This window comes from Haemaphysalis longicornis, unplaced genomic scaffold (assembly GCF_048455015.1).
Source record: "Haemaphysalis longicornis isolate Haplotype H1 unplaced genomic scaffold, Haemaphysalis longicornis Haplotype H1 scaffold_8, whole genome shotgun sequence".
In the NCBI taxonomy this organism is placed as follows: Eukaryota; Metazoa; Arthropoda; class Arachnida; order Ixodida; family Ixodidae; genus Haemaphysalis; species Haemaphysalis longicornis.
Window position 1 is genome coordinate 45852655 of NW_027526445.1, and position 23716 is coordinate 45876370.

A 23716-nucleotide genomic window follows, 5' to 3' on the forward strand; every position below is an offset into this window, starting at 1 on the left:
TCAAAGGGTGTTAAAAAGTTTAGTGTGTATAAAGCACAGAGCACCCGATGACACGGCTGGGCCCGACTACTCCTGCAGGGAATGTATTAGACACGGGCGCTGGGATAGGAAATCTTTGGTATTTAGGAGCCCCTTTATTTCTAGAAACACAGTAGCATTACGGTTTAAAATCCACGCGGAAGCAACTTTAGACAACAAAAATTATTCAAGTGCAGATTACACGCCTGTTTAATTCGAAACTTCCCCCGCAAAACTGCGAAACAGCAAAGCGGCGGCGCACGGCGCTGGCCGTCTTCCGAATAGGACGCTACTACCGGTCGCTGCCTCTCAATTTCTTCTCTTTCGGCGATGCGGGAGGGGGCAGTGGGCGAGGCGTAGGGTAAAAGTTATCGAGGAATAGCGCTGTCCCCAAGCTAAAAATGGCAAAAACAAGTTTATTGGCTTAAACATACAAACGTAATGATTGTAAAAAGTAGAATTTTACCCCCTATAAAAGCGCTCCAATAGTCCTTTAAGAGGACAGCCGCGAATGGCCGTCAATGACAATCTACATGGGGATCATATGGGAGAGAGTGAAGCGGAGCCGTTCCATCTTTGGGTAGTGACGAAGGCTGGTTTTGTTCTGTGCTATCGGAAATTGATAGTGTCCCTGCAAGAACTTATGACAGGGATGTTTGACCGCAGTCACTCAGAAAAGTATGAGGGGCTCTAAGATGAAAACCAATGCTACTGTTAAGGCATGCGTAGCACCTATGCTGGAACAAGCACCCGCACTGACCATGAGACGTGGGCCGAGGCCCTGGTGGTACTAGTGCGTTGCCTTATTTATGCTTGTAGCACTGGAGTCTCAGTTATTTTTAAAAGCTTGTTCCTGGGCTTCCTTGTTTCGCCAATTTACACGCAGGTGTTCCAGACCCAACACGTTGTTGTTCCTTGGTGCTATTTCCTTTCAGACCCGTGCGACCTACCCCAGGTTCCGGGTAATTGCCACGAGATGATTCCCCAGTGGTTCTACAATCCCGTGACGTACCGGTGCCAGGAGTTTAACTACAGCGGCTGCCAGGGCAACGCCAACCGCTTCAACGACCGCGAATCCTGCGAGCTCCGCTGCCCCCCACTGCCCACCGAGCAGCCTGTTGACCATGTCACGCCACTTGGTGAGCCTGTGTTCCTGAATTGCTATTTTTTTCTGGTGCTTCGCATTTATCGCTGGGCCAGTGACCCCCTTTGCCAATGTTCGATGGCAGGTATTGACCATGTGTATTAGTAATTGGTGCTCCAGACGTGTAAAGCACAAAATATGCACAAGAGATGAAGGATGACACGGCAGAGTGCTTGCCTATGTTGCCCTCCTTCATCCCTTTTTGAAATTGTGCCCTTTACACACCTGGAATGGCGCCCCAACTCAACCAAAAGCCCTCCGCAATTCGGACTCCCGGACTGAGGAACCACACTTGCTTGGGTGTGAGGTGAAGTCCTTTTATTACTATTATTTCCCTAACGAAGTGTGCTACCGGCTGTCGTGTCAAAACAACTCACCCAACACTCTGCTGCAGACATGTCAGCAATGCGAGCGCCATTATTCATGAGTAATTTGAGCATGGTAATTGCGGAAATAGCACTCGGGTACGAAAGCACGTTTACACTGAATGGCCTCTTTGCTTAGTGACGCATTAGGGGATATCTGCCAGGTCATAGCAGCGGGAAGAAAAATAAAAAGATGCAAAATATGTCTTTTTTTCTATTATTCATCCCTAATTTTCAATTCTACAGGACACTTTCTAGCTACGTAATTAGGTAAACCTCAAGCGATCGCCAATACCCCTCACGAGTACGTGCCATTATCAAATGGACCAGAAGAAAAGGTTAAAGGTGGACGTATTAGTGTGCCTCCACTAAGTGTCCCTTTGCTTGAAGTTGCGAGCGTGGGTGTGTGCTGAGTCATAGCAGAGTCCTTCAATGCTTTACTGGTCACGAAACTGCTCCGTAACTCAATGGGAGAGCTTCATATGCTGCGTTTGGCCGCCGCGTGGTGGCGCCACCCTCTCACTGAGGTTAGGGTGCCTCGATGCGCGCCCGCTCCGCTGAGGGTGAGGACAACCGCGTCGTCTGCTAGCGCGACGGCCATTTTCTTGCATCCGCTGGACGCGGGGAGCGCGTTTGCTGCGTGACGCGCCTTGATAGAGCTGGTCTCGCTAACAGTGTGGGCTTGATTCGGCTTTACTTTTGATATTTGTGGGATTATTTAGCCACTGAGGACGAGAGAGGCCTTCAGACAAAGGAGAGAGCGACCGAGCGGTCGGAAGGTTTAATGGCGACTTTAAAGAAGACGTAGCGCGAGCGCAGTCCGATCGTGCAATGACGACAGGCTTCGATGACGGTGATGTCGTCGGTGCAACGCTGATGATGATAGATTCTACAATATTCATTCCTTTTCTAGGGTAGATGAACAGAAGAGTACGATTTTGGTGAAGGATTCTCTATTTTGAGATGATTAGCGAAGGTATGGTGTATCCCGTGTGTTTCTGCTGCGCTACATTTGAGCACTATGAATTACCAACTAGCCCAGTCTACAGCTTTACTTTTCGTGAAGTAAGCGTGATGCGCCGGGATGACTCTTCGGGACTGAGAAAGGTCGCACACCTTCTTACAACGAGCGCCTTATTTCATGATACAAAATGAAAGGACTGAAGATGTAAAGCGCCACACGTTTCATATCGGCCCGTCCGTTTGTAATAATCAAATATAAAAAGGCCGCAAAAGCATGATGAAACCTCCAACATAAACGCACAAAACCGTACGCCTGGTATCTAGAAACAGCCACACAGACAAGCTGACAATAGCCCCAAATGGATTTGGCGCTGCTGAGAAGCCGTGTACAGTGGTGATCTCGCTTAGGGTGAACATGAGAGCGCGTGCGCGCCGGTACTATCAGAGCAGCCTACCGTCGGCCGCGCAAAGCATCGTGCATGCGCTGTGCGTGTCGAGCCGTAATTTGCTTTGAACGCGCGGATTGCGTCATCGGAGCGTCTGATCGTCTTCTGCTATGCTGTGGGTCGTCTGCTAATGGCGCCTCGCTTTAAACACCGAATCATCGAACCTTGTACGAACATGCCTAATAAAAATCACAAAGTATCTTTTCCACCGTAAATTGAATCGGGGTTGTAGTGCCCTAGCTCACCTTAAGCTCTCAATTTATTCTTGACAAACATTGTGTGCATGGGCTCCTTTGGTTTCAGCGGCAATTACATAAACAAATAAACTGCTGTTTAAATTAACGTCATCTTTTTATGGAATCTCATTGAAGCATGCTGGCGAGTTGCGAACTTGCGATGTGACGAACCAATTGCATTGCATTCAAGCTAATGAACGGAGAACCGCTCACTAAGAAACAGTTTCCACTTATTTTTACAGCGGCCGATTTCTCCACCGATTCAAGCACGATGAAGTTATCAGACGACGTTCAGACGCTCCGATATGACGCGATGTGCGCGCTAGAAGTATAGACTCGCTCGACACGCACAGCGCATGCGTGCGGCTTCACGCATCCCACAGTAGGCTGCTCTGATAGTACCGGCGGCCATGCGCACCCGTCTTCACCCTAAGCGAGATCACCACTGTACTTAACACTGCATATGCAGGAGTGGTTCGTCGGCTGCCACTTGTCCCACATGATCTTCACCGTCCACAGAACTTAGAAGCCGCTTTTTTGGGTCTCTAAGAAACGAAAACATCCTTCAGAAATTTTTAGAGCTGTTAGAACACTGGGAACGCAGCACCCAGGCGTTCTGCAAAGAGACTTTGTGAAGAGCGCCGCTTTTCGTGCGCATAGCACGGGAGTCGGCGGGGGCGGGATGCAAGAAAATGGCGGCGGTGCCTCCCGAGAACCGGTCTTGGCGGCGGCGACCCCTTCAAAGAGTGGCGCCACCCTGAGCGGAGCGGGCGCGCATCGAGGCACCCTAACTGAGGTCCCTCCTCGGGCGGCGTTGCGCTGGCTCGTACGGCGGAGCCGCGGCGAGTTGTGTTTGTTTTGTGCGGGAAAAAAATGTAACGTGCATATCGCGCTCTCGTGATGCGACTTAAGTAGTTCAACGACGATGCCGAACATGTGTTGCGTCCCGGGATGTCGTTCCTTGTACAACGATACCACAGAAAATGTTTCCTTGATCTGTTGACCGAGCGACGGGCAGCTGCGTGAGAATTGGAGGGGCGCCATTCCAAGGCAAGCAACGGGAGATTTCAGCTTCGATAATAAGTGTGTGACAGTGTGTGGAAATGCACTGTGTGTGAGAATAGAAAAAGCAATTTTGATAGCATCGTGGACCTAGAATTGTACAAGGCTAACTTAAAGCCGGATTTTTGTCATATAAGTCAGGTTGTAGCGGTGCTTCATTAACTGTTTCCAAACTTGTATACATTACCTTGCGCTCAGGCTCGCGTGTAAAACAGCCTTGGGACGTCCTTGGGCTTTTACTTTTCATATTTCCGCGAATTATCCCCTAGGGTTCGTTTTGTTTGTTCTGTAACCGCGCGTGGGCGATTCCGATTTCTTATCTCGCGTTTCAACCGGAGCGCCCGTTTGCTCTGTTTGTCGTACGTCTCGTCGGGCAATATTGTTTGATATGGAAAGGGTGCCACCTTGTCGCTAACTTGATTTTTTGATTCTTCGACAATGCTCTCGATCCTATTTCCATGGATCTGAAATTAATAACGTTCCGAGAGTAATGCATGTATAGCAAATGCCGCGCAACTCACTTTATCGACGTTCATCTGTGCACGTCACACTGCGGACTGCTTTTTCGACGTTTGTGTTTCATTCTAGTCTTTTGAAGTGCAGGAGATCGCTGGCTCGCTGCGTTCAGAAAAGTTTTGCTTCTTTCTTGGCTACGTGGAAATATTCTGTTTCCTCCGTGTGCTGCACATCGCACGCAGTAATGCATGCATATCAAATGCCGCGCAACTCACTTTATCGACGTTCATCTGTGCACGTCACACTGCGGACAGCTTTTTCGACGTTTGTGTTTCATTTTAGTCTTTTGTAGTGCAGGAGATCGCTAGATCGCTGCGTTCAGAAAGGCTTTGCCTCGTTCTTGGCTACGTGGAAATATTCTGTTTCCTCCGTGTGCTGCACATCGCAGCGCGAAAAAAATAAATTTTTGTACGCTGGTCCACGCTCTTTTGTCTCCCTTCGTAACATTGAATTTTTTGTTGCGTGTGATAAAATCAGTTTTATTGTTCTTTTTTCGCTTCCGCAAAGCGTGGATGCAGAAAGACACATGGTGCAACATATATCTCTTCGTGTTTTGATCCTTCGCGTTTCTGCAGCGTTTTTAGATGTTCTCAAGTATGTACCCACTCATCGAAACGACAATACTATTGGGCTATCTCTTTTATCGTTCTGTGCATACCAGAGCAATCGACGGATTCATTAAGCGTAGTCTGAACGACGCGTACTTGGTTTCTTTCAGTTTTTTTATTTTATTATCGATAGGCCCGCAGCTATCCGTGACTACGCAGCTACCGTATATGTGGTAATTACAACTTTGCTTTAAGAAAAGAAGCGAAATAGATTTAAAAATCCGTAAACACGACGGCGAAGCGCTTGTGCCAGAGCACACAGAAGCCGTTGCCATTCGCGGCCGAAATCTACGGTAATTTAATTCGACAAATAAAACCCCATTGAAGGAGGTGATATACACAATGACTGGACTATTCATCGCTAACTACTACGAAAAAAAAAAAAACACTTAATCAGCGCGCAAACACCCAAAAGCAGCAAGCGTTTGCACGCCAAGAGCTGGCCAATACGCCGCACGCGCGGCAGCTGGATGACCTTCGTGCGGCGGTGGCGCCTGTGGCGCGCGCGGTCCCTATATGAAACGAGCGCCGAAGTTTCGTGACCAGTAAAGCATTGAAGGACTCTGGTCATAGTAACCAGGAGGGGATGAGAAAAAATTCAAAGGGCGAAAGGATCATGATAATAGTGGGATAACACATTCAGCGATTGGACGCTCATGCTTTTTCAATGTCTACATCATGAGGAATGCTTTGGATGAACATTTATTTGTTTTTTATTTTTCCTTTGTAATATATTTTCGAATTTGTTTTCTAATTTGGCTTGAGACAGCCTTCCACAAATTAAGCTCATCATAACGAAATTGAAGGGGCACCGCGATCTCCTTCTCATAACCTATATTTTGCTAGAGCCGTAGTGGGCGTTTACTGCAAATATTGTGCACTGTACTTACCCAAAACAAATAGCGGGTAAAACTGCATCTCGCCGCATGGTAGTACACAAGAAAATAACCGCCTTCTGTAGATAAAAAGGAGAAGTCATGTGCCTACTTTATTAAAGTTCTCAATACATAACTAATATCTCAAACAGGCTTAGCTGCAAAGAAGTACTTAAGTGGACGTTGATGCATCTTCTTGATGCAAACGATGGCTCACTCAGCTTCAGGCCCGATGTGATGGCTTCTACCATAGCTGCCTCCTGGTCTAAAGTTAAGTCGCTTGCTTCCGCTGCCCTCCTGTTGCGTTCATTCTGATCGCATCGCGCGTGCAGCACGATAAAAAATAAGACTGAAGTACTCCACCGAAACACTCACACGACTTCACGAATGCGGCTCCCATGGCATACGTTGGTGAGTGACAACAGGTGCAGGCAGGCGCGCTGTGGACGTGTGTGCCGCATCCATTGCCTGCGCGTCGTGGGGAGTGTAAAGAAGGTGGGAATGGCTTTGCGGGTGCAGTGGGCGCGTGGTATGCCAACCAGCTTTGCGCGTGTTGCTGGAGGAGGCATGCCGGTAGTTTTGAGCTGCTAGACAGAGTTCCGCCTTTTGCACCATCATGCAAATCCGCATTGCGCAGTAGTTAAATTGGCTCAAAATTGTATTCCCTCTCAAAATTTGTGCCGCAACTTCACCTACGGCGGCTGCGAGGGCAACGACAACCGCTTAGAATCCCGAGAGCTCTGCGAGCATCGCTGCACCAACTTCGTGCCACCCTGTGAGCGCTCCCAGCTCGTTCTCTGCTCGACGTTGCGCTGTGACTCAGTCGTCGGGACCGGTAGTTTACAAAGGAGGGGGTGTGGTATTCCTAATGCGAAAACATTAACTGCTCCACTGAGCGAACAAGGCAGTGTTTGTGCCAGCATCGGTGCCTCTAACAGTGAAATGTTTGCCTCTCGGCCACATGCGTTTGAAGCGAAAAAAAAAGAAAACAAAAAACAACCAGGGAAACTTGACATGGCTGCGGTAATCCCCTTTCCATGATAGAGGGTCGTATACTCGGGTACAACTTAAGAACGGCTGCAATGATGATGATGATGATGATTGCTGTTGGTTTCCCCTTTGTACCGAGGTGATGACATGTCATCTAACGAAAGCTGCCGGCGTGCCTCGTCACCGCGGCCGGCTGTTGTCCGCGCGGTGCAAGTAGTGCGTTTTTGGGAATATTTTGAACATACCACGAACCATTTCCATGAGTTTTTTTACTTAATATGCTTATAAACTACTGCAGCGACGACAAACAAACTACGTGATAAAAGGAAGACGCATCACGCATTCATAGCAGTCTCCTTTCAAAACGCGCGCGCCCCTTGACATCCTGGTCCGTCGCTTAAGCGGAGTGATACCGCACATCAGCTATTGCCGTTCTTCAGTTGTTCCCGTGTCCTCCTTAGTGGTGAGGTCGAGGGGGAGGAGAACCGAACATGGAACTCTAAAAGCATGCGTTTGGAGCAGAAGGTAACTATTTCAGCTTCAAATTTCGATTGAATAACGGCTGAACAAATAAATTTAAATTCAAGTTCTCAACAGTGGAATTTACGGGCCTTTCGAAACTCCAAATATTGGTACTTCTTTTAACCCATGCGACAAGCATGTGCACGTAATGAACCAGGTTACAGTCAAATTACCGTACGCTAACAATCTTTGTGAAAAACTCCAAGACATTTCTTTAAATCTAGAGGGTGGACATTACACTTAACCACCGTTCCATTATGCTGTCCAACACAACCTTGGAGTAGGCATTTACCTGCGGCCGTTTTTAATCCCTCGCAGAAAGAAAGGGGCCATTACAATCCGCCACCCCTTAGCTACACTCCTTTCTGCTTCAGCGGCAAGTTGTGCACAACTCACATAACTTATACATTATAACATTGGCCACCTTTAACTTGGCTTGCAGCCTTTGTGCCAAATGCAAGTGATAATAGCAGTTCTGTTGGCCGAATGCACTCCCCTTGCATTCAATCAATCTATTGTAGCCTCAAACCCGGCTCGCTTTAAGTTCGTCAAACGAATTAGGTGCCCACCTCCCGATTTTTCAATTAGTTTTTAAGACAGTGTCTCTTTCTGAAAGGCGAACCGTACTGCAGTGTGCAAAGCACGTGGACGTCTTCCCGCTGGTTTTAGGCTGACTTGGCCACATTCACTGCTGCTTTTAACTTGGTGTATGCTGAAACTTGTGTTGATTATGGCGAGTGAATTGTCCTATTCCTGATGTACTTTTAATCCTTCCTTCTCCCTGAAATAGTCCCTTCCACCCGACGCCCCCTAAACCTGGGCGTATAGCCAAAGGTAACCTCTCCATTCTCAAGCGCTAATTCCACCTACATCAGCGCATTAGAAATCTGCTCTTTGCACTTTTGTATAATCTCCGGCTTTTGTAGAATAGTTTTAGTTGCTTGCAATGGTGTTGGTGGTGCGTGCATGACACCCAGTGCACCTCTCCTGGGGCTTACCTCTTACCATGGTGGCAGTTATTTTGTGTTTCCCTATTGCATTGCCCGTTTCTCTCGGCGATTCTGTTATTAACAGTTTGCCTACAGGGTATGGGCAAATGCCGGCCTAGTTGACGTGCTCACATGACAGGTTGGTCAACAACATAAGGTGGGAATGTAATGAAAATGGGGCGACAACACGGCCTTGAAAGACACTGATAAGCAAAGATCAGAGAAGGGGGAGGAAAGGGGGAGAGGGTGTCGTGAGAGGGAGTAACTTTGGTCAAGTGGGCGAGGAAAACAGGCGTTGGGTTGCATCACCGTGGGATTCTGTCGTACGTTTCCGTGTTTGCCGGCGCAATGGGGGCTTCAAATTTACGATCCGCCGGCCACCTGGACTTTGACTTCTCGGAGTTGGCGTGTTGGCGTTCTGCTGTCACGTGGGGCTATCGAGATTTAACTACCGCAGTACCCGCCTGCTTGCTTGCATCTCTCCATCAAGTAGCAAGTGGTTTGGCCCGCCAGCGGAGCTTTGCACATTGAGCAGCATCAAATGGGGGTTGACAATGGAGGAAGGTCGGGACAAGGCGGCGAAGCGGTGTAAAAAATGGGAAAAACGCCAGGTTATTGCAACCACTATTCCGCCGTGATCTGCCGTAACAAGCATGTCAGTGTAAGGCCTCGGTGCGTATCATCAGGGCTCCACTGTAGAAAGCAGAACAGAGAGTATGCAGATCAGCTTGCATGACAGATGTCGTCTGAAGCTTATTTAGGAAAGCGTTGAGCGTGAAAAGTAAGTGACATTCACGAAGGAGTGAGTAGACCCATGTGAAGCTCTTGTTACTCCTGCACTTCTTGTTTGCGATGCCTGCTAGCTGCACTTGGCAGCTTCCATTCATGTGTGAGAGGCAGTAATAGAGAAGTACGCCTGAAATTTTGTGGGAGAGATTTTTGTTTGGCCCGAGGTGCACGTGTCATGCCCATACATTACGGAAGAAAAAAAACCCCGAAACTTGTCGCAGAAGTGTGCAAGAAGATGGTGTCGCTTGGCCGATGCCAGAAGGTGCATTCCCGGTCATTCTACGATGTAGAGACGCGCCATGGCCTGCCCTTTGTGTACACCGGCTGCGAAGGCAGTTACTAGGACCCGGTTCAAAAAGAAGCAGATCTGCATGAGCTTCTGCCAGCGGGTCACAAGCAGGGTGCCCAAGTGGTACCGGAACCGGACAGAAAACCGTAACCGAACCGAACCCGTATGTTTTCGGCCATTTTGGAACTGAACCCGAAGCGGAACGAATCGAAGGAGTCATTCCGAAGCGGTTCCGGGGCTTCACAACTATAATTTCTAGTTTTTTTATTATGCTGCTCTACCTCGCGTCTGAAGGTATTAGGGCCGAGGATAATGCGACCTTTGCCCTCGGCCCCCCTGGTGAATGTCGCTGCGTCTTGTGCGAGTTCGGATGCTGCCGAGACAACGTGACTACCGCGAGCGGTCCAGGACTCGAAGGTGGCCGCAACTGTTCCAACTCGTCCTTTGGGTGCGTTCCAGATGGCTACACTACAGCGAAGGGAGAGGTGTCCGGAGGGCGTGCGGAAGGTAGCTGTGAGGCTACCAAGTTTGGATGTTGCCAGGACAAGATTAGCGCAGCCAAGGGACCTGACTTTGAAGGTTGCGGGAATTGTTCGGATTCACTGTTCGGCTGCTGCGAGGATAACACGACCTTTGCCCTTGGTCCTTCCGGTGAAGGCTGCCGTGTCGTGACGCAGTTTGGGTGTTGCCGAGACAACGTGACGGCGGCAAGTGCAGACGGCTGCATGTGCAACGGCACTATGCACGGATGCTGTCCTGGCAATGTCCCCATTGCACTGGGTCATGAGTAAGTGTTGTCACGGGTCGTTCATATATGGCGAGCCATTGTCACCTCTGCCAATCATGTCATTCTCATGAGCTATGCCGTCTAAAAGCGCCATGTCTCGCAAGCTACGATGATTTAGATGTAGGCGTCCAATGTTGTTATGTCATCCTGATGTTGAGCCAGTGTAGAAGGCTAATTTGGTTACATTGATGCTCAGACAACATCAAGCACTCAGACAAGTTTAAGACTAATCAACTGTGAATTGCTATTTGTAGAGTTTCAATGGGTAAAGAGATGTGTTCAGTAATTTCCGAAGTAAAGACTCCTGGTTATGTGTGCAACATTCCGCACATCTTGATCTAGTTTGATTTGATTTCTGGTGGAGTTTGCAGGCTTATCGTATATCATTTGCCAGAGAGGTGTCACATTGATTCAACAGACTTTCAATGCAATATTACCTATTCGCATTCAGTCTTATATTTGAGAACCTTGGTTTAGATTTTGTGTTCCAGAGGCCGTTTCATTTCTTTCATATAGTACTATAATGTACCAGTTTAGTGTAGCTTTAGTTCAGCATTAGATTATTTCTCAGTTATTAAACCTTAATTGATTTAAAAACACAAAACGTTGCAAACCTTGCTTCGTTTTTTGTTTGTTAGTTTTTTCGAGTTCTTGATGCTTCGTGGTGAGGTTAAAATGCTTTGCGGTGTTTTATCGTTTCTGCATGCAGCTTTGAGGGATGCACCTGTGACCACTGCGCATTCGGCTGCTGCCCCGACAAAAAAACTGCGGCCGATGGACCGGAGTTCGAAGGCTGTTTTAACTGCACGAACACGACGTTTGGATGCTGCCCCGACGAAGTGACTGCAGCCCAGGGCCCCAACTTCGAAGGCTGTGAAGGGTGAGAGGTTCTGACTGAAAGCATCTATCGCTGGGCTCACAGCCTGGTCCAGAATGGTTTCTGAGGTCTGAAGCTTCACCGAAAGGTCTACCTGAATTCGTGAATCAGGAGGCATGACCTAATGGTGGTTGGTGTGCGATTAAAGGAGCCATGAAGAGAAAACAAAAGTTTGTTTTATTCGAAAGATTAGGTGTTTCATAGTACCCCAAGCGCTTTCCCGGAAGCAAATGATGCTTTATTCACTGAGAAATAAGGCAATTTAAGCCAAAATTTTAAATCTCCCGCTAAAATTGAACATTCCGTGACGTGTACAATGGCGTCATAGAGCCGGTCCATGAAACAGATACTTAGTATGTCGACTCCATATAGCACCCACACGCGGGAGTCGATCGAGACGGCGGCCATTTTAAAAATACTAGTAAAACCTAGTGCACCCGCAGCCCTAGTCATGGAATCGCCTGATCCGGAGAACAAAACTCTCGCCGAGGAGCTCGGGCTTGCATTTAACAACCTCACACCACAAAAACGCTCAATGCTTCTAAGTGCACGAGCGGCAAGAGTTGTGGGATACGCGGTGGACGGGAAAGCGACCATTCCGCGATAGCCACAACAGACGAACGCCCAGCCGTCGGCACCGCTGCCTCGTCAGCGCCGTCGCGACGGACGAATATAGACTGGTACGTATGTGCCGTATTTTGATTACGGTTAATAATAGTTCAATTTCAGTAGCAGTATCACTTATGCCAGTTGGCCGGTGTCGTGTATGGAAAGCCGTTCGCGCGAGCTCTCTGCTTCGACCAGAAAGATACGAACGTCAATGCGCGGTGTTTACGGCATTTTTTTCCCCAAGGTCAGAGCGATTTGACGAAGTCGGCGACGAGCGCCAGCATGTCCCAGGAGTGAGCTAACGTAAGGGTCCCTGCCGTAACTGAACAAACTGAAGTTTTCAGTGGTTGTAAACTGGAAACGAGCTCGTAACGACAGCAGCAAGCCAACACCATTCGAAACTTACGCGACGACTGGCACTATCTCGTCGCTTCTTGCTGTTCCTTACTCCCCTCGTTTCTATTTTTACCTTTGCTGGTTGGCGATATGACGGCCAACCTCCTGTGAAGGGATTACGATACGAAGCAAGGTCGCGGCTGTGCGTGCTGGAACGGTTCGTTGGCCCCGAAGAGCCTCGAACCCGAAAATTCGTCTGCGCGACGGCGAGATGTCGAGCTCGGCCGCGGCGCTAGTTTCGTACGCATTGGCGCACACGCTTGCGAGTTCGTTCGGACCTTCAACCGTTTACTCCACCGTTCTTTGTCATAAAAAGAATGTGCAGTATGTTTCACGGGCATTTAGCTCGCTATGCAAGCTGTAAGCCCTGCCTAACATGCGTTTGCTTTTGCCGGCCTCCGCCAATCGCAGAGCTTAGCCCATGTGACGGCATAGGTTCTGTTGCGGAAAATGAGCTGGTGGGTCGCATGGTCATTTCCTTTTTTCCTAATTATGTAGCTTATTTGAGCGAAGTTTGCGTTATAAGTGGTGTCGCTATGGTTCTAACGAGGCAATCTTTCGAATGAACCAAACTTGTGTTTTCTCTTCATGGCTCCTTTAATAACTACCTGTCAAAAAAATGCCTGGCTATGGGTGTGTGTCTAACGGCTGCTAATGTGTCATTGACGCCAATGAAGGGCTAGGCAGGTTTAGAAAGGAAATCAGAAACTTTTGTAAACAAAACATAATCACTCCGACATCAGTACATTGGAGAATTGTAAGAAAAGGGTCAAGCGGGAGTGGTTATGCCAGCTCCCAAAGGCCCTTTTTTAGGATTTGGTTCCTGGATACTTGGTTCTCGACTGACAAACAAAAACGACTGGGTGAAAAATGAGGACGGAGACAAGAGGGAAACAGGGAGGCTCACGTTGTTGCCCCCTTGTTTCTGCCCCTGGTTCTTGTACAGTACTTGTTTATTTGCTTTTCTTTACCTTGCACTGTGTATTGATACTAGATACAATGGCTGCTTTGAGCTGTGCCATTGACAAATGCAAATTTTGACAAGTGCGAGCCAATGTACAGTCCGCAATCTCGAGTGCCAAAATAGCATCAGACACGGAGGTAATTTTTAATCAAAGTGCAGGGATCGAACACTTTGCACAGAAGGGTTGCAAACGACACCAATTTTAACAAACTTTGTCTCGTTGTCTATTCTCGGCAGGTTCGAGACAAACTGCACCAACACCACGTTTGGCTGCTGTCCCGATGGCCTGAGTGCGGCCGAGGGCGAGAACTTTGCCGGCTGCGTGGTGGCTTGCGAGAGCACGGCTTTCGGCTGCTGCCCGGACGAGCTGACGCCGGCCTCGGGCATTGGCTTCGAGGGCTGCGACAACTGTAGCGAGTCCCTGTATGGCTGCTGCGCGGACAACACCTCCTTCGTCCTGGGTCCCGGCGGCGAGGGCTGCTGCTTCCACACTGAGTTTGGGTGTTGCCAGGACAACAAGACCGAGGCCCAGGGTCCTGACTTTGCCGGCTGCTCCTGCCACACCACCCCTCATGGCTGCTGCCCCGACGGTGTGAGCACGGCACGGGGACCCAGGTACGCTCACCAAGTTGGGGTCAACGCCGTTGTCTTCATCGTCGTCATCATCATTATCATCATCATCACACTTGGCACCATCTGGTGGCCGTTTATTACACAAATAACAGCTCTGTAACTTTGGTGTGGTGGGGCGGAAACTGAACCAAATTGCAAGGAGCGATGCGTTATAGGCTGGTACACCTTGTGTTGTGTTTGCATCTCCATTGTTGCGGTAGGGTGCCTAATCATCACACAAGGACATGGAGTTGTCAGAGGGACACTTCCTACGGCTCTTTTACTGGTTGTGCCTTGGTAAACTGGCCTCGAGTGTGCAAGCGTGTTCTCAAAGTGGCGCAGTGAAACCTAAGCACACCACATTGGAGCTGCAGCATTCTAGAAATCTTTTATTTCCACCGTCCTGTCACTGCTCTGGTTTCCATCAAACACTCATGCCGCAGCTCGACCGCCCAGTCATCCACCAGCACATCACTGCTTGCGCGCATTTTACGTTTCATTCACCTTCATTACCGTGCACTGGAAATTCGTTATGGGTGTGAGCTTGGTAGTTGTTTATCAGCATGGTTGTTGGTTAGTTGAGCCTGAGGTCTTTGTTTTTTACTTGGGCGACATAACCTGAGCTCTAGTCCTAGCATGTTAGCCGGTTGCCACACCCTCTAGAAAATATCGAAGTGCATCCGTTTCTGACCTGGTTAATCACTTAGGCTAATCTATAGGTTAGAATTGTTGATCGATTGACCGAACCTCGGCCAATCCTGTGTGCATGCCAGCTTCTCCACCAATGCCACACGCCTTGAACGCAGCAGTCAGGTGATGGCCAGCAGCGTGGGTGTGGGACACGTGTGTAGATCCTCTCTGTACAATGCCCTTACCCCAATCCCCCGCCGTCTACCTGCTCCTATGTTGTGCAGGTACTACGGCTGCACATGCCACAACTACCCCTTAGGCTGCTGCCAGGACGACCATACGCCCGCGGAGGGCCCCAACTTTGAGGGCTGCCTGTGCTCGCGCCTGCTGTACGGCTGCTGCCCCGACGACGTCACGCCTGCCAGGGGCCCCAACCTGCACGGCTGCCCCTGCCAGACCACCCCCTTCGGCTGCTGCCTGGACAACCACACGCCCGCCCAGGGGCCCAACTTGGCTGGCTGCGCCTGCGAGACCATGCCCTACGGGTGCTGCCCCGACCAGGTGGGAAGCTGCTCCGATGCATGGCGGCTGTTGGGGGACGTAGTGATCAGACGGGTTTGCTCACAAGCCAGTTGGTGCACTGTAACATTAAGAAAAACAGCGCAAACGACAGGACGAAGAACAGCACTGTCATCCCTTTCCTCGTCCTGTCGTTGTCGCTGTTTTTTTTTAGTGTAGTTATCAGAGAATATTTCGTGGTTGTCCGACCCCCCTGCCCTAGGGAAAACTGCGGCACCTAGATGGGCCCGCCGTCTGTCGAGAGAAACTCGAAGCAGCAATCAGCCATGAGGATAGCCTGGAAAAGTTGGTTATTCATGGTTATGTGGAGCAGCAACGCGGACGAAAACGAGAAAACTACCCCGTGCTGAATGCTCTGTTCTTTTCTTCGTCCTCAGTTGTGGTTGTTGAGAGATTTAGCGGAAAGGAACGGGAGAAGGGTTCAGTGCATGAGGAAGTCGAATCGAAGAAGGATCATTTCTATATCATCAGCACTCTTATTTATCAATAGTACTTAGGCAGTTTGCGGCCGGGTGCTTCCCCGAGTCACAGAGGAAGTGCACTGGAAAAATTCAGAAACATGCCAGCCTTCTATTTTTTTGTGACTTGAAAGGAGGCTTTATTAGAGAGACCTATTAAGAGCGGTTGTTTACCAAAGTTCAGTTTTCGTCCCCGAGGGGGCTGCACCCATACGTTTGCCCTTCCTTTACTACAAAAGAGAGCAGATATCACGTAGTGCTGATTCTGAAGTGGACTGTGAGTTGCGAGTGGTGTACATTGCATAACTCTGCTTCTTAATTCATCCCTGTTATTTGAGTGTTTTTCGCACTCGGGCGATTTCGTCCAGAGGGGCACTGACACAAAAATTTTGCATGTTTTTTTTAAAGACGATAGTCTTTCTTGGACTACTTAAACCCATAAATTTTGGTCTGTCTGTATGTCTGTCTGTCTGTCCGTCTGTCTGACTGTGACTGGATTCAGCCACCCGGCTAAAGTAAAATTGATATTGTGCAATAGTATTATATACTCACAGCCACACGTAAACATCTAAGCCCGGTTTATATGTTCATACTTGTCAACTTTGTTGAACAAGAACAAGAGATTACCGAAATATAAGACAGAAAATTAGTACACAAGGGATATTTACAGTGTTTCTTCAATAAAAAAATTATGGATGCTTGGTTTTTTTGATAGCAAATGATATTCTACATCTACTGCAGAAAACCTCGCCTCCTGGCGGCATATCAAAAAATCACGCGGCAACAGCAGCGAAAGGTTCCACTAGCTATGTTTCACGTTCTGCTTGGAACGCACGTTGAGCACGGCCACGCGGCTCTATAAACCCTCTAGTCGGCCGCCTCCATTCACGCGCGTCTCCACCGTACTGCAGCGCTGGCATCGAGGAACCCGGCCTGCAGCAGTAGAACGCGGTAAATTCAAATCGCCTTGCGCAAACCTTTAGAGTGTTTACCTTAGAATGATCACGACGGTACAGGAACATCATGAGAGGTGAGCAGGAAAGCAAAGGGGGGCATTTCCTTGGCTAATGTCTGCAAAGACTATCGTTTCTTGACGACATTTGCAATGAAAGGAGCAGATACGCGGCCATTTTTTGTTGCGATAAGTAGCTAGTGAGGATTTCGTCCAGAGGGCCACTGACACAAAAATTTTGCATCTTGTTTTTTTTTTTGTTGCGATAAGTAGCTAGTGACCTTCTTATCCCCTGTAGAAACCTCAATTTCTTCAGCGTGCGACGGTTGTTTAATTATAGGCATTTTCAATGCGTACAGTCGCAGTTTCGGTTTCAGCGGGTGCCACGAACCGATGGATTTTGTGTGAACAAAGCTGACCACGTGACCGTCGGAGGGATATCACAGAGCAGAGCTGCCGTAGCATCGCCGGCAGTTTCTGCGAATGCCCCCGCGTACTGATCTCGTGAGCCGCCTAATTAAAAAGCCACCATTGACGCAGGCGGTGGGAGTGCAAATGCTACCGCGGCTAAAGAACGACACGCGACGCTCGAGACAGTCGGTGGCAAGACGCGCGCGGTAGCAGCTGGCCGGTCTGCCTAAAGGTCCGCCTAGTACAGGTGTGTTCGGCTTAGCACTACGGCGGATATTCGATTGCCGCTCTCGTAAGCGGTGCAGAGATGTGTTCGGCTTAGCACTACGGCGGATATTCGATTGCCGCTCTCGTAAGCGGTGCAGATGACATTTTTTAATGCACCCCGCCATCGCATCATCCACACCTTTTTCATTTAAGCTGCCACTTGGGTCCGATTTCGTGCAGCGGTAACAAGCTATCACTCGAGCTACCTGCGCCGGCCTGGGCCACTTCGCGGCCGTGGCCGCCGCCTGCACAGCGACCGTGCAACTAGCTCAGTGGGCCAGGGCTCTCAAGCTTGGACGTTCCCTGGTTTCCCTATAGGCGGCGTAAAAATCGACGCCCCATGTGACCAACCTACAGGGCACTTTTCGACCATCAAGTCCACCAGACGGCGCAAGCGAAAGGTTACTTTTGGTATAGAATACAAAACATTCATTCCGTGACTCAAAAAGCCAACACAGTTCGCTTACAATGTGTTGTTTAAAAATATTATTAACAAGTTCCGCATCAAACATCTGTTGAGCAAAAATGTACGCAACTTTTTACGAACAGCCGACTGGTGCACCACCTCGTTTCTGAATTCGCAACCACAAAGCCGCCAATTCAAATTGAAACCGCTGCAACCATGGAGGAAAGAATACTCAGGAGAGGCCCCTAGCATCCCAATGCATTGCGAAAAGTGTGGAGGAAGTTACGTCATTTTTCTTGAGCCCATGGACAATGTTGCTTACTTGTTTACAACTGCGGTGGCCAAATTTGGGCGAATAGAACGGACAAATTTTTAAGGCGCTTGGTATGTGGCTGCTTAGCTACGCTTGCAAACCAGCGCCGTCGCTACGACAAACGTTTTTAGATTAGGCCAGTTTGAAAACTCTGCCGTCGGAGGCGTCTGCGTTCGCCATCGCGCGAGCCTGTTGCTATGACGACGACAAACGCTACTTTGCCAGGCTTAAGAGCTGAAAAATCGTCCTTCTATCGCAAAAACGAGGGCCGTTTTAAGTGTGAATACACTTTATAAGCGACCCCAAACCATCCACCGCCGGCGGCGGCGTCGGCGTCCGCAGTGCTCCTCTATAAAGAAACAGCATCCGGCGCCAGGTTTCGATCCGCGGACTTTGCGGCCGCAGCGCGACGCTCTACCGATCAAGCCACGGACGCGACGGTGATATCAGTGTTGACGCGCCTTATATCTTTAACGCATTCAAACTACGTCGTCAGCGGCGTGCGTTGGCGACTCAGCGGCGTTATAGCGGCTTGATAACTGCACGGTGTACACGTGATACTACAAACCCGATGGAAGAGATGGAAGAGAAGGCGGCGAGGCGGTGGGCTGCGGGGGCTGAGCGCAAGCGCCGCAAGCGGGCCGACAACCGTGCATTCGCACTTTCACATTCTCCCCCTCGGGGAAATGCGGGGGAATTTTTTTTCGATTGAAACTTTGGGTAAGGGTTAGAACGGGCAAATTTAAGGCGAAATCAACAGCTTAGAAGGTGACATCGCACCGAGGAATTAGCGACGAAGCTGTTTTCGCTTCGAAGCGGGAGGGCAGGGCGACGCCATGTTAGTCAAATCAAACCGGAGACAGCAACGGATGACGGGATAGAGTGCTGGGCTCCGTGGGCTCAAGTCATGGCGGGACTCGGCTTCACAAATGTGACGTCAGGGCCTCTCCTAACCTTTTCTTTCCTCCATGGCTGCAACGGCCCACCGTTTCTATGTGCGCGGAACACTGTTTTCGTGACTGTTATTGCTGTTATGTGCTTTTGCGTCCATCAGTTGTTGAGAGGACTGGCAAAACACGGGAATTGAGTGCTTGTGGAGTGACAAATGTGGGAACTTCCGCATCGGAAGACAGCTGTCGAGGCCAGAATGTTTGATTCTTCTAACAGAAGGTGAGTGTTATGCACTCCGCTAGAAAGACGGTGCAAACGAAACCGTTGTCGCCGTCAATACCTCATTTGTGCCCTTCGTTCGAAATCTTAGCGCAAGTGAACGAGTTGTTGTGGCAAAAAAAAATGTTGTCACGAAAGCGACGTACAATTGCAGCGATCGAAATGAAATGATGTCCTGGCCTCTGTAAACTTGCGTATGTCAATAAACGATTTGTTCTCACTTGCTGCTCACTGTGGTCTGTGCCAGTCGAGGCCATCTGGTCACCTGGCGTAACATCACTTCACTAGCGCGGCGCAAGTAAACACGCGGCCAGCGTGCCAGCCAGGAACCAGCAGGAGCAGCCACGGCCGGACTCGACGTTCCTTTCGCGCGCGAGAGGAGGAGAGTCGAGTCCGGCCGTGGAGCAGCGAGCCGGCGGCCGCCGTGCGAGGGCAGCCATGTTATTAAGGAGCTCAAGCGGCCTGTGCAAAAAGCATCCGCCATGTTTACAAAGCCGTGTTTACAGCGCCATCAAGCGGGCGTACTGGGTAGTTCACGACGCCGCCACTACGCTTTTTCTGGCACTACAGGCAAAGCTAGACCTTTGCTTCTCTAAAATCCTCCCTGTTCTGTGAGTGGGCTTTTCGTGTCTCCGGCGCGTTTTTGCGTCCAATGTAAATAAAAAGTAATAGAAACAGAGTGCCTGGAACCGCTGTAGAACTTTGGTCGCGGCCAGCTGCCGCATGAACCTCCTCCGCCGCCAAAAGATCGGGTCGTTCGTTCTCGAGAGCACAGGCTCCGCCCTCCGGCACTCCGATTGGAGCGGCGAGCCGGGCGAGCCAGCGAAAAACGGCGGCAGTGCGGAAGCGGCAAACACAAACTCCTGACGTGTTTGGATGTTGTTTATTTACAAAATATCCGCGGGATGTCGATTGCGCGTGGCCCTCTGTGCTGGCTGCTCGATTGCGCTTCGCACAATTCAAAATTGACTTTAAATATGTTTGAGGCTGTATTTTCCGCTGATATTTTGCAGATGATGTATATGTGTTCACACCAATCTATCTCCGAAGTTATCTCGCCTTCAAAATTTTGTGCCAGTACCCCTTTAAGGCTGGCTGGTGTGCAGTCCTTTGGGATCAGGGGAGCACTGTGTTCTTGCCCTTGGAGCGACCGGTGCGTTCCCAGTTGATGGTAGTGCAAGCGTTCTGCTTGCCGCTTGCAGCGAACGCCGGCCCGTGGTCCAGCCTTCTGCGGCTGCCCGTGCACGGCCTTGCCTTACGGCTGCTGCCCCGACCAGCAGACTGCAGCCCAAGGGCCGGACGGAATGGGGTGCGAATGCAAGAAGCTGGCTTTCGGGTGAGTGCCTGTCGTCGAGTCTGATCGGAGTCAACAGGACATCAATGACCATTGCCGCAAAAGCACAATGCCAGGGGTCCATACTTGGGGGAGCAAGGGCACTTTGCTTTAGCGTCAACAGTTGGTGCTGCGGTTTCGCAAAGTGGTGAGTGGCTGCCGCAGGTGAAAATTGTCTTTGCTCTCTTTGCTTTTCTTTGCTCCTGAAATAACCATGACAGTGTGGTTGGTGATATCTTGTGCAAAGTTAAGTGGCCATAAAATGTGAGCTCTGGGCAGGGTTTTAGCACTAGTGAATAGCTTGAACAGAATCAGCGTTTAAAGTATGGTGGGTAATTAGGCTGCAAAAAAAATGGCTGTTTTTCTCAACCAGCAAGGCTAGAGCACAACTACCAAAGACACAATCTACTTCATGGCAACGCGAGGACAGAGCCGAGGTTTGCGCCAAGGAAGGGCTTTAAGGCAAAGTTGGCAGAGTGCGATATAATAGCAAAAACCATGTTCTTTGCCCGCATCTGCGAAGGCATTTGGTGTCTCCATCTCCAGCACAATCGAGCGCAGATAAGCCGCAATGTCTAGCCTCTTGTCATTCTTCCGAGAGTGCTTAGCGTTCACTGCGGTGGTCCTGTTCCCGCGTTGCCTGCGCGCCACAGCCGATTCCCCTTCCCCGTCCTTCCGCCCAGCTGCTGCCCCGACGGCCGCACTGCCGCCACGGGGCCCAGCCTGACCGGCTGCACGTGCCACCACTACCCGCACGGCTGCTGCCCCGACGGCCGCACACCCGCCCGCGGTCCTGATGCCGACGGCTGCACCTGTGCCCTGACTGCTTACGGCTGCTGCCCCGACGGGGTCACTGCCGCCCGGGGCCGCAACTTTGAGGGCTGCCCGCTGGACCCCAGGATCACCGTTCCCGCAAGGAACGTCAGTGCCAGTGAGTGCTTCCTGCTGCTCTCAATGCCTGCCCATCATCATCATCAGCATTATCATCATCATCCTCATCCTGGTTGTGCACACTGCAAGAAGGGCCCTCCTAAACACCTCCAGCGACGTCTGTTGGGTGCTAGCTGAGTCCACCCATTCCCCCCTCGGATTTTTGTAGCTTATCCCTCCATTGAGTCGTCGGCCTACTCCTACTGCGTTTAGGGTTCACTGGCAGCCAGTCCGTTAAACAGACAATTCACCTACTGTCCGTCATGCGCATTACGTGACCCGCCCATTCCCATTATTTTCGCTTACCGTAAAATTCCGAGCAAGTGCTTCCGAGCTTCCGTAAAATTCCGAGCAAGTCCAGATCACCGGCAAAGTGAGGGGAGGTGGCGGTGACAACGATCCACCAAAAAAAAAAAATTTGCCAGGGGGTGTTAGTCATCCCTCTGAAAACCATCTAAGGACTCCTCTGAGTGATTCCGCTGCAAGTACGCCCTGGCCTCCTGGAGCCCTGCCAGACCACCATGCAGGGTTTCCTTCCTCCGAGCCACCCAGTGCGTTCTTAATTCCATAACCCCCCAATATCCATACCACAGTATCCTTGGGTACAGCAGCCCACGCATCGACCACAATATCGAGCGCATGCTGTCGCCAAAAGAAGCCAACACTGCCAAAAGAAAAACGAGAAATGGCGCACAGAGATTCGGCCAGCAGGCTGCTAACCATGATTGGATTGGATTGGGTTATAAATTGGCCGTGGCACGCCAGTGTTGCCCGGGTGCGGTTGATTTCATGGTGTGGACACCGTGGAGCAAAGGCGTGTGTGTGAGGCGCTTTCCCAGAAATTTGAAATTAGCAGTGGATGTGGGGGGGGGGGGGGGGCTCGCATGGGTGGGGCGCTTGTTCAGAATTTAACGGTAATGTGAGCTAGAATGTCTTCCCCACCAGTCTGTTTCCTAATCCACACAGACAAATGCTTATCCCCAAGTATGACCCCTGGTAATCTTCTTTCCATAGCCAGTTGGGCTGATCTATGTTAAGGTTTAATAGGAAATATGCGCAAGTTGGTAAGGTTGCATGGTTGAAGAGAACGCGAAAGTCACAGACAAACAGAGAGGAGAAAATGGGGCAGGCCCATTCTATTTGTTCCCCGCTGTTCTGTCATTGCTTCGACACTCTATTCAATAATGTGGTGGCCTGTAGGCCGACTTTCATGGCAGCATAGTGAAACCAACCAACCAAAACTAACGATTCATAGATACATACTTATATAGAACTTGGAAAGTAAAAAAAATTGGCCTGATGGGATTGAAACCTGCATGTTCTCATTCCTAAAAGAAGTGTGTTACCAGCGTCGGGTATTTTGAGAGAACAATGGAAGAACTTTGGCGATGGCTGTAAGATGATGTGTGACCTCGATCACTAAGGACTGACCAAGAAGCATAGCCATAAAACCTTAAAGATTATCTTGAGCAGATTTGAGTGCATGCACATTCATCCAGTATAAATCAAATTTTACACTTAGATTGCATTTTAGCTTACGATTTTATGCAAAAACTGATTATTTCACAGTCAAACAAAAGCTATTTTATGTGTGTGGTGCTTGCTCTAATATCATTTCTTTCTAAATTTTTTTTTATAACAACATGTGAGATGCTTCCCCTAATACAGTCAAGCCCGCTTATATCGAACATATACTATATTGAGGCTTCGAAAAGGATTGTAAAATATAACTGCCTCAGCCGGTACCACTTGCGTATAACCAGCCTTTGCCAATTGTAAAGTAAATGAATAGGCCAAACGGAAAGAGATGTTTGAACCACCTGAAGGTGGAAATAAAATAAAGTGGGAAAATACTACTGAGCGACACAAAAGCCAGGAGAGCGGGCCCGGGGAGACTCCCCTAGTCTGCCTTGGGAAGTAGCAGGAAGGTTTCGGATGAGGGAAAGGGAAGTGGGAGAAGGGAAGGGGTTATGGGAAATAGGAAGGGAATGGGGACAACGGCTTTTCTGATCCTTGATGTCCGACTCCTTTTCAGGACTGAGTTGTGCTCAGAGAGTGCATGAGACAATGCCAATATTGCCAATCTTGCGGCCCCTGCACGGGGTAACGCTCACACTTAGGGCTTGTGAACTTTGCCCCGACCATCAGAGACAGGAAAGTCAGCCTAGCTGGGGGCTCGAAGCGTAGTTCCTCCCAAACCCCCGGATCTG

At 49.7% G+C, this 23716-nt stretch overlaps 1 protein-coding gene across 1 annotated transcript in view; it reads left to right on the forward strand.

The window, feature by feature from the left end:
• LOC144148276 (papilin-like) overlaps positions 1 to 23716 on the forward strand; it is a 226226-nt gene that overhangs the window by 78907 nt on the left and 123603 nt on the right. Inside the window, exons 9-15 of the mRNA XM_077679835.1 lie at positions 954 to 1157; positions 10272 to 10599; positions 11309 to 11479; positions 13683 to 14060; positions 14972 to 15248; positions 20446 to 20579; positions 21260 to 21507. Of these exons, the coding sequence (XP_077535961.1) occupies positions 954 to 1157; positions 10272 to 10599; positions 11309 to 11479; positions 13683 to 14060; positions 14972 to 15248; positions 20446 to 20579; positions 21260 to 21507 (1740 nt within the window). The remainder of the gene's footprint in view (positions 1 to 953; positions 1158 to 10271; positions 10600 to 11308; positions 11480 to 13682; positions 14061 to 14971; positions 15249 to 20445; positions 20580 to 21259; positions 21508 to 23716) is intronic.